Raw genomic sequence first — 11,481 nt, forward strand, 5'->3', positions numbered from 1 at the left:
TCAACCCTTCCCAAACATTTTGGTATAAACAAAATGAAAATCCCATCACCGAAAGAACGCTCAATAATTTCTTGACAAAGGAAATTCGGGCATTGGAGGCATAAAAACTAAAAATTAAAAACTACATTTCTTTCTTTTTTTTTAAATATACTTACTACTCTCTGCATACTAAAACACGTCATATGACAAGCTGTACAGTACAAACTTTGACACTAAATAATTGTTTTTTTATGAACTTCATTTGCCCAAAAGGCAATGGGGAATATTATACGTCAAGAGCTGGAAAAATGGTTTGAGAAAGAAAAACTCAAGCACCACAGGTATGAAGAGAGATAAATGTTTCAAAAATGAAATGTCCTACCTTTGTTGCCCTCCCGAAGTTTCTTAAGGTCTCTTTGATCGTCTGATGGGGTTAAGGGGTTGAATTATGTTGAAAAATGATTGGGCTAATGGGTTGGGGTGAGAGGAGAGTTATCGTAGAACCGGGAAAATTTGTTAGCGATTACTTTATATTCAGGGTATTTTGAGTGATATTATGGGAGGGGCATTGAAGAAAGTAGCTAGCTAAGTAGGTAGCTTTGGACTTCTACTTCTTAAAAGATGGATCGAGTCAAATGAACTGAACCAAGGAACTAGGAAAAGTACAGTGAGCCAAAAGCTGCAGTGTTTGGAGAATACCAAACTCCGCTTCGTAGGAGACCGAAGCGGCGAAGACTTCACTGCTTTTAGGTTTCTTAAGATGAACCTAATGGTTTCCATCACTGGATGGTTGATGATGATGGTAATGAAGATGAATATGGATACTAGGAGGTCTGGGTTTTTATTCCTAAGCACTGCCGCCTTCTGGCTTATTTTACTTTCCTAGTTCATTGATTCGGTGTAATCGGCTCGATCTCGCTCCTAAGTATTAGTCATTGACTCCAAAATTCACCACATCGTGAAGATGATGAAAGTGGACTAGGAAGTGCTGGTTTTCCCCCATGAAAGTTTCCCAAGCACTTCAGCCTTCTGGCTTATTGTACTTTCCTAGTTACTTAGTTCAGTCTGCAGATTCAATACTTTTTTTAAAGAGTAGTACGTCATTGACTATCACTATTACAATTCCTTTCCCTGTTTTTCCTTGTATCCCAGGTTATGATTCCATTAGGCTGTTACTTACGAAGGACATATAGGTGGCTGTTTCTACCTCTTCATTGCATAACCTCCAATGCATCGGACTTATTAACTCGTTGAATATACCCTTGTTATATAGATGTGTAGATGTACCAGTGAGTTTTGGTGATGGTTGTTTTATCATACGTTTACTGTGTCCAGCACCAGTTTAACCATTTCTCCTATTGTCTTTTTTGGATCTATTCTGTAATAGAAGATTTTGTGTTTGTTTTTGTTATCCCAAGAATAGGTTCGAGGCCTATATGTGGTCTTGTAGATGCTCCTCGGGCTGATCTGCTTTTCCATTACTTCAAATTCCTCTGTTTACTGGTATCATCAGGTTACTGTTTTTCCCAGGTTTTGGAAATTTTGGATAACTTCACTGACTTAATTTAATTTGATTTGATTTTTCTACGTGCTAATGCTTTAGCTGCTTAGTTATCCGATCTTTCGAGGATTTTCCTTGCAGGTCAAAGTCATGTTTGATTTCAGTCCTATAAGTCTTCGTAGTTGTCCAAATTGTCCGTTTTGTTTTTGTCGCTTGAGTCTTGTGTGAGGATTCTACGTCAGTCTACTGCCTAACAAGGCTACGCCAAGCTGGTGGGTCACGGATTTGGACCAAACTTGTTTGATGATTCTACACTCCAAAATATCGGACACGTATCCGCCACTTATTGTGAATAGACAAAACAAAATTTAAACCAATCAAAATTGGTCAAGCGGACCACGAAACTCGTGAATTGAATGGAACAAAATTTAAAGTTGAAATTTTATTATATTCACTAATTTCGTGGCCCGCTTGTCCAATTAAATCATTACAATTAATTAAGGTTTTTAGCTGAGATTAAAAAATGTTAATGGCACGAGAGGGATTCGAACCCACGACCCGATACGCCGCTGCTCTACCACCTGAGCTATCGTGACCTCGATCCGCTCGGACATCAACTCCCCATCTCAACCCCACCTTATGAGTTTTCCCTCCTTTTGCCATTTTTCAAATGTCGTGTAATCGGTTTGGATTCTCGACGACAATTGAAATGGCGATGGAGAGCTTTAGTGAAGTGTACTTCATTTTAATTCATTATATTCACTAATTTCGTGGCCCGCTTGACCAATTAAATCATTACAATTAATTAAGGTTTTTAGCTGAGATGAAAAAAAGTTAAAGGCACGAGAGGGATTCGAACCCACGACCTTCGGCTAGATTCGCCGCTCGTGTCACTAATTTTTTCATTTCAACCAACACCTTACATAAAGATTAATTAATTGAAAGAAGTTATTTGGGCAATCGGACCAGGAACGAAATTAGTGAATATAATGAATTAAAATGAAGTACACTTCACTAAAGCTCTCCGTCGCCATTTCAATTGTCGTCGAGAATCCAAACCGATTACACGACATTTGAAAAATGGCAAAAGGAGGGAAAACTCATAAGGTGGGGTTAAAATGGGGAGTTGATGTCCGGGCGGATCGAGGTCACGATAGCTCAGGTGGTAGAGCAGCGGCGTATCTAGCCGAAGGTCGTGGGTTCGAATCCCTCTCGTGCCATCAACTTTTTTTCATCTCAGCTAAAAACCTTAATTAATTGTTGAAATTTTATGTTTTTTAATATTTCTATTTCGTCGTTCTACTTGCTCAAGTCAACTATGTGAATATATAATTTTACAACATGTTGTAAATCTAATTTCAGTCGCAATTAAATGAGCATAAATTGTTATTTAGACATTTAATTTTTTTTGTATTTTTTAATTTTACTATTGGTTAAGATAAAAACAAAAATGTTCTCTCGTTTATTCTAATTTTTAAAAAGATAAATCAACAAAATACTGCCTTTTTGCATATTTTAATAAACAAGCAAAGTAGGCCAGAAAATGGTCAAAACTTGAATTTGACCTCATCTTCGTAATTCTAGCGTTATAAAACCCTCAGATACCGACGTTGGCGGAAATCGGGGTAAATTAATTTTTTGGCTGATAATTTCGACCATCTTTCTGCCTGATGATTCCTAGTGCAAGCTCTCAAAATTTTTCTCAAAAGCTAGACGACTGATTTTCATTGATTGATAATTCGTTTTAAAGAAATTGTCACGTGCATTTTACAACTATATCAAACATTAAAATTGGACTATTATTTCTATTTAAAAAAGCGAGGTTAATTTCTGACAAATAATTTTCCTATTTTGTGCATTTTCCTTTAGAAATATTTTATATATTTTTATAGTACATATATCGTTAAAAGTCTGCGTTTCTCTTCTTTCAAACGGTCTGTTTGACGTTGAAATCCTTTAAGCCGTTTTTGAATTATAGCCGTTTCAATCATATATTCCCGAGAACGACTTCTTAAAAAGTAAAAATTTTTAGGAGTCAAAAAATCGATAAATTTAAATCAAGACAAAAATTTATATTAAGGGTCCTCTAAAGGTGCTAAAATGAAATCTCATATTAGTTTCACTTTACTTGAAAATATTTGTTTTTTAGTAATTTTTTTGCTTATTCATAAACTTTGATAGCTTTTACTATGTTTTTATTGCATTGTGTATTAAAAAAGATGTAAAATGATATATTCATACAGTCAACTAGAACAGCGAAATAAAAATATTAAAAAATAGAAAATTGCAACAATTTGTAAAATAACCAAAAAAAAGTTTTATCTGTGACCACCAACCAGGTCGCCACCTCGTCAGACTCAAAGAGGCGAGGACAATTCAATGAGGCTAATAATTTTTCTCTCAGAGAACACAATCACTTGAAATTGAAGCTGTTGAGGTGAGGAGAAAATTTGGCCTTACCACTGATTTGTTTTTTAATACAAAATTATAACATTAAAGGCTGATATATTTATGAGTACGAAATCTATTTCTTGGCGATTGACCAAGGCTTTGAAATTTTAAATTGTAATTTATATCCTGGTTGTTTTTGATCAAACTAAAACATTGCACACATCATGTCTGCACAACAATGAAGATAAACATAGGAGATATTTGGTTTTTAGATTTTTTTATTATTGATAAACTTTGATAGCTTTTATTATATTTTATTGCAATATACATAAAAAATGCTGTAAAGTGAGATATCTACATAGTTGATTTGAGCAAGTAGAACGGCGAAATCAAAATGTTAAAAAACGGAAAATTTCATCTCTCAAAAAAAATTTGGTTAAACCAGGGCCTATTCACAAAAAGTGGCGGTTACGTGTACGATATTTTGGAGTAGAGAATCTCCAAAAAAAAGTTTGATCCAAATCCATGACCCACCAATCTGGCCGTCCCCTAGTCGTGTACCTGTCTGAAGTTACCAAGAGTGACTTATTTTTAGTTACCATTCCGAATAATTAGGTCGTAATTGGCAATTAATAAACTTGGAAGCTTAAATGCAACCAAGAGGCACATCAAATAGTTTTCCCGACTCAACGAAGCAGTTACAACTATGAAATCTTACAGGTTGAATTAATTTGCATCTCAAGAGTTATAATCATGCCCGTTGCCAGAAAAAGAGTCGAAAGCGGATATATCGAATCTTACGGATGCCCACCACCGTGAACCGAGATCACGCGGCCGCACTTATCAACGAATTAACCTTGGCACAATTTCTCGACTCTTTTTACGGAAAACTGGGCAACGAGCCCTCGGAGGAAATCGGAGATCGGCGAAAGACCAGGGACTAAACACGGGCCGGGACCAGGGAAAGTGGAGCGAAACCGTTTAAAATGGAAGCCGGCCAAAAATCAAGGGCGATTGACCTGATAAAATTTGCAAACACTGAGCAGTCCCATTTAAAATTGGCCGACTAATTAAAGCCTTATTGAAAACAAACTATCTTGAATGTATGCATTTTTTGCCAAATAAATGCTTATAATGATTAATAAATCATTAAAGGTCATTTTACGTCATGATTATGTTCAAAAGATTGAACGATATTGTTATTTTTATCCATGATTGGTTCCATTCATTTATCATTTCCAATTTTTTACCAATTTAGTCAATTGGGAGATTTTTTAAAAGTAACTGTTCAAAATTGTTGCTTTTTTAAAATTGAGATTTATTTTTATCCTTTGATTTAAAATTATATTTATCCTTTGATTTTATTTCAATTCAATTACTAAATCCTAAAGCATGTATTTGAATATAAGTATTATAAAAAATAAAGAGGGTTACAAAAAAAAAATAAATTTTTATTCAAGCAAGATTCAATTTATTACAATAAGTTAAAATTAGTTGTATAAAGATCTTATTTATATAAATAATAGAGAGAGACAACCTCTGCCTTCAGTGAGCTGAGCGACTGATTTTTAAATGATAATTGAACGTTGGACGTAATGACTCGCTACCAGTCGCCAGCGGCACGAAGCTAAGAGTGACAACAAAAATAAAACGCGATGACATGTCAAAAAATAAAATAAGGCGCCCACCACAGTTCGATTGAAATAAATATTTTTTGGCGCACTTTTGTTGTTGATGGTGGTGATGTATTCGGTGTGGATGGATTTGGCCGGCTTCTTAGAAGCATTTGCGGTGGACGATTCCGGGGCCGGATTCGTCGTATTCCTGCTTGGAGATCCACATCTGCTGGAAGGTGGAGAGGGAGGCGAGGATGGAGCCACCGATCCATACGGAGTATTTCCTTTCTGGGGGAGCGATGATCTTGATTTTGATGGTGGAAGGAGCGAGGGCGGTGATTTCCTTCTGCATCCTGTCGGCGATACCAGGGTACATGGTGGTACCTCCGGAGAGGACGGTGTTGGCGTACAAGTCTTTCCTGATATCGACGTCGCACTTCATGATGGAGTTGTAGACAGTTTCGTGGATACCGCAAGATTCCATACCCAAGAAGGAAGGTTGGAAGAGGGCTTCTGGGCAACGGAACCTCTCGTTACCGATGGTGATGACCTGACCGTCGGGAAGTTCATAGGACTTCTCGAGGGAGGTGGAGGCGGCGGCGGTGGCCATTTCCTGCTCGAAGTCGAGGGCGACATAGCAAAGTTTTTCCTTGATGTCACGGACGATTTCCCTCTCAGCGGTGGTTGTGAAAGAGTAACCACGCTCGGTGAGGATTTTCATCAGGTAGTCAGTCAAGTCACGGCCGGCGAGGTCGAGACGGAGGATGGCGTGGGGAAGGGCATAACCTGCGGGCAGACAGAAAAAAAATTATCGAAAAGTCCTCAACGACTCAAACGCCGAGTTTTCCAGAAGAAAACGAACCTTCATAGATGGGGACGGTGTGGGAGACACCATCTCCGGAGTCGAGGACGATACCGGTGGTACGACCAGAGGCGTACAGGGAGAGGACAGCCTGGATGGCGACGTACATGGCCGGGGTGTTGAAGGTCTCAAACATGATCTGGGTCATCTTTTCCCTGTTGGCCTTAGGGTTCAATGGGGCTTCGGTGAGGAGGATGGGGTGTTCCTCAGGGGCGACTCTCAGTTCGTTGTAGAAGGTGTGGTGCCAGATCTTTTCCATATCATCCCAGTTGGTGATGATACCGTGTTCGATGGGGTATTTGAGGGTGAGGATACCTCTCTTGCTTTGGGCCTCATCTCCTACATAGCTGTCCTTTTGACCCATACCGACCATCACACCCTGCAGAAAGCATTGTCTTTTAGTTAAGTCCCGTGAAAAAAATCACAACGCGCGTCTCCCGGACAAACGTCAAGCATCACGCTCTCAAGAAATCAACACAATCGAGCAATTAGTCCAATTCGAAGTCTTAATCTAAGAAAAAGAGCCCGAATTGACAAACACGTGGTCTTATTAATTAGTAGAAGGCTATTTCGGACCCGGACTATTTTTGTACCGCCCCCCGCTCAGCGCGCCTTATACGGCCCTCTACGCGTGGAGGGACAGCCTGGGGGTTAAAAATAGGATGCGCCCTTTTTTGGGCACGTCATTTTCCGACTTCGTCCCTTTAATTTCAAGACAATTTACTACGTAAGAAAATTTCATTTTTATATAAAACTGAATTTTTTTAAGGGGAAGTAAAACGGTTTTAACAAAAATATACCAAATTATAAATTTTTTAACAATTTGAATTAGAACGATGAATTATCGGAATTTTTGTTTTACGTTTTAAAAGTAAGCCCACTACGGTTTTTATTTTACTTTATTCGTTTTTTTATATTCAATATTTTGCGATAAAACTTTTATTGTATCATTCTATTTTGAAACGAGAGAAATTACAAATCCACGAGTCTATGTTGTCATCTACTTCAAGTTTTATCCAAGCTCTAATCAAAAGATTATCACAATTTTTCTTTTAAAGAACCATTTTATAAAATTGAATGACTATGTCTTTTTCCATTTTAAGGGCACCCGAACCTTTTTTTTTAATATTGAGTGTACCAAATTTTCATAGTAGAAAGGTTATTACTATTGAAGAGGCTACATAGTGAAGAATTGTTAGTGAAGAATTTCCCTCAAGTGTTATCCAAGTTCGAAACAAATAAAATTTTAAGATAATTAGGCCAATAACAGATGGAGAAATCTTTTTTAATTTTTTCCAAAAATCTATTGTAGTATGACTGTTTTCTCTTTATTTTCTTTTAAGTTGTTACATTTTTTGTGTCTGTTGGTAAGTCAGTCGGATTTGAGTCAGAATTGAATTTGTCCAGTCGTTATTTACCTGATGTCTTGGGCGACCGACGATGCTGGGGAAGACAGCCCTTGGGGCGTCATCTCCAGCGAAGCCGGCTTTGCACATTCCGGAGCCGTTGTCAACGACCAACGCCGCAACATCATCGTCACACATCTTGCTGTACTTTGTTGGGGTGTCTCTCGGTGAAGAAGAACTGTGGAGTGCTCGAAGCTTGGATGGCGAGTGAACAAGGATGCCGCCCCTGGGTGCTTTATCTACCCGGGGCCCCCTCCTAACCGGCCCCCACCAATCGCCACCTCAGCCTCCCCTTATTTGGACAACCCTCCGCCCCTTCCACGCACCCTCTGAGGGCCCTTCGACAATTGGCCCGTTTTGGAAAATTCGCCTCTACTATCACTCTCCGTACTCAAAAACCATAGGAGATTTAATCAAAATCGATATATTTATCCAATAGGCCTGAGAGTTACTGACAGCAGCTAATATTCATTTACCAATTATACATTTTTGGCATGTCACTCAGACAATTTGAATCTTTATATAGTCAATTGTTAATCGTTACACATAATCGCTGTTAAGTCTATCGTAGTTATTTTTAATTTTACCCTGACCAGTTAAAACCTCGTTTTTTTAAGATCAGTTTATCTTTTCCATTCAATTATTTTTTTCGTACTGGGGTACTGGTTTTTTTTTCTCCAAAGAACCCGCTAGTCATTTAGCTATATCATTTGGTTTTGCCATGACAGTCGTGAATTAGGGACTGTTCGAAGATATAATGATTTTTTGCCTGTCCTTAATCTATGGAGTCCGGTGTCATTTACAAGAAAATTTAGACTGCCAAATAATTACAAAACTAGTAGGACATTGAGTATTGTCACAAATAAATAGTTCAAAAAACCATGGGGAAGTTTTCCATTGATTGACGGATTTCTCCAAAGAAAGTGTTTTTTTTTTTTTTTGTAACCAAATCATTTTTTAGCATGACAGTCGTAAATTAGGACTCTGCAAAGACAATGGCATACATTTTTGCCTTGGTACTCGTTATTTTAAGGATTCCTGGGTCAATTACATAATTTAAAAACATCAGAGATAATTTACATAAATATACTTTATATTGTTGGTCTCAGATACTCGAAAAAAAAACGGGAGATAGTTTTTTTTTTTATCAAGGGGTAGATTTCTATAAAGAACACGATAGACCATTACTAGATCATTTATGTTTGGTATGATAGTCGTAAATTAGGGACTCTTCAAAGATAATGGCATAATTGTTTGCCTTGGTCCTGTAAATTAATGATCCTGAATTATTTACATAATTTAAAAACGTCCAACATAATTGATATAAATATAAAACTGGCAGATCATTGTTGGTCGCAAATACTCGAAAAACAAACGGGAATTGTTTTATCAAATGGTCGATTTCTCCAAAGAACCAGATAAATACATTGCTAGATCAATTATTTTTGAGATGATAGCCGCAAATTAGGGACTTTTCAAAGGTAATATCGTAATTATTTGCCTTGGTACTCGTTAATTTATGGGGTTCAATGTCGTACAAAATTTAAGAACTTCCAAGGAAATTTAGTCTGCCAAATAATTACAAAACTAGTAGGACATTGAATATTGTCAGACATAAATAGTTCAAAAAACCATCGGAAATTTTTCTATCGATTAACGGATTTCTCCAAAGAAAGTGATAGTTTTTTTTAGCTAGATCATTTTTTGACATGGCAGTCGTAAATTAGTGACACTTCAAAGATAATGGTATACATTTTTACCTTGGCACTTTTTGATTTAAGGATTCCTGGGCCGTTTACATAATTTAAAAATATCCAACATAATTTAGACAAATATAAAAAAGGTAAGACGCTGATTGTCGCAAATAGCTCGAAAAACAAATGGGAATTGTTGTGCAATTGGTCGATTTCTCTAAAGAACCCGATAGTTACATTGCTAGATCATGTATTTTTGGTATGACAGTCGTAAATTAGGGATTTTTTAAAGGTAATAATTATTTGTCTTGGTCCCGCTAATTTAACCATTTACATAATTTAAGAACTTACAAGAACATTTAGTGTGCGAAATAAATACAAAACTATACAAATCTATTTTTCTAAACAATTTGATAAATTTTTTAACTAGTTCATGTTTTTTGCATGACAGTCGTAAATTAGGAACTCTTCTAAGATAAAGGCGTACATTTTTGCCTTGTTACTCGTTAATTTAAGGACTCCTGGATTGCTTATGTAATGTCATAATTTTTTGCCTTGGTACCTGTTAATTTAACTATTCCTGTGTCATTTACGTTAAGAACTTCCAAGAAAATTTCGTCTGCTAAATAAATACAAAACTAGTAGGACACTAAATATTGTCACAAATAAATAGTTTGAAAAACCATCGGGAATTTTTCTATCGATTGACGGATTTCTCCACAAAACTTGACACTCGTTTTAGCTAGTTCATTTTTTTGGCATGCCAGTCGTAAATTAAGGACTCTTCAATGATAATGGCATAATTATTTGCCTTGGTCCCCTTAATTTAATTATTCCTGTGTCATTTACATAATTTAAGGAAATTCAAAGAAAATTCAGTCTGCTAAATAAATACAAAACCGTTCGGACACTGATTCTCGCAAATAACTAATTTGAAAAATCATCGGGCATTGTTTCATCAAATGACCGACTTCTCTAAAGAACCTGTTAATTTATTTTTGACATGACAGTCGAAAGTAGGGGACTTTTCAAAAATAATGTTATAATTAATAAATTATAATAATTATTAATATAATAAAATAATAATAATTTTTTCAGTCCGACTTAACAAAAATCAGGGAAGATAGACCAAGATGATACGTAACTATAAAAAATATGTTTTTCATCCCGCAAACCACACGAGAAACTCCTACAATTGTTGGATGTTGTATTATCTTTGAAAAGTCTCTAATTTACGACTCATGACAAAAATAAATGATCTAGCTAAGTACGTGTCTAAGCTAAGTAGATGAATATATTCCCGGTGGTTTTTCAAACTATTTATTTGTGACAGTATTCATTATGCTGCCAGTTTTGTTTTTATTTAACAGACTAAATATTTTTGAAGTTCTTAAATTAATAGAAACCAAAAAGGTGGGATGAGTATGTCGATTCACATTTTATAAATAATGGTTCCACTCCCAAAATTTAATGTTTACAAAAATGAAACAAATTCTGTGAGTAAAACCATCATTTACGAAAGTTCTTAAATTATGTATACGACACACGAATTTTCAAATTAACCACTACTAAGGCCAAAAATATGATATTATCTTAGAAACGTACATACTTTACGACCTTGGCTTACCAAAAATAAATTATCTAAGTACGAACGTATTATATCCCTTTGGAGAAATCCGTCAATCGATGAAATGATTCCCGAAGATCCTTGGAGCTATTTAAAAAAATCAGTGTCCTACCAATTTAAAAAAAAAATTATTTAGCAGGCTGAATATTTTGTTCTTATATTTTGTGAATAACACAGGACTTCTTCACTTTGGTAGTGTTAAAAGCATTTATATGCACTAATTTTTTTTTTGCTAGTAGTACTAACCTATAAATACATATCTTTTATGTATAATCTATCTACAAAAAGCCTATAAAAATAGCTGAAAAGTTCAATACTTATTTTATAGTATAAATACTTAGTAAATAAATACAAGATAGGAAGGACCTCATTTCAAGTTTGTCATCCCACAGATACGGAGAAATC

The 11,481-nt window shown here is 36.0% G+C and overlaps 1 protein-coding gene across 1 annotated transcript; it reads right to left on the minus strand.

The window, feature by feature from the left end:
* Positions 1-5,527: 5,527 nt before the first annotated feature.
* LOC106674067 (actin, muscle) lies at positions 5,528-8,060 on the minus strand. The gene is made up of 3 exons (XM_014406515.2): positions 7,768-8,060; positions 6,350-6,728; positions 5,528-6,273 (listed from the first exon to the last, which is right to left on the minus strand). Exons 1-3 carry the CDS (start codon positions 7,891-7,893, stop codon positions 5,648-5,650), a joined length of 1,131 nt encoding a protein of 376 aa, XP_014262001.1. The 5' UTR covers positions 7,894-8,060; the 3' UTR covers positions 5,528-5,647.
* Between the last annotated feature and the right edge of the window lie 3,421 nt (positions 8,061-11,481).

Source organism: Cimex lectularius, unplaced genomic scaffold (assembly GCF_000648675.2).
Source record: "Cimex lectularius strain Harlan isolate CLEC.00 unplaced genomic scaffold, Clec_2.1 scaffold176, whole genome shotgun sequence".
NCBI classification, from domain to species: Eukaryota; Metazoa; Arthropoda; class Insecta; order Hemiptera; family Cimicidae; genus Cimex; species Cimex lectularius.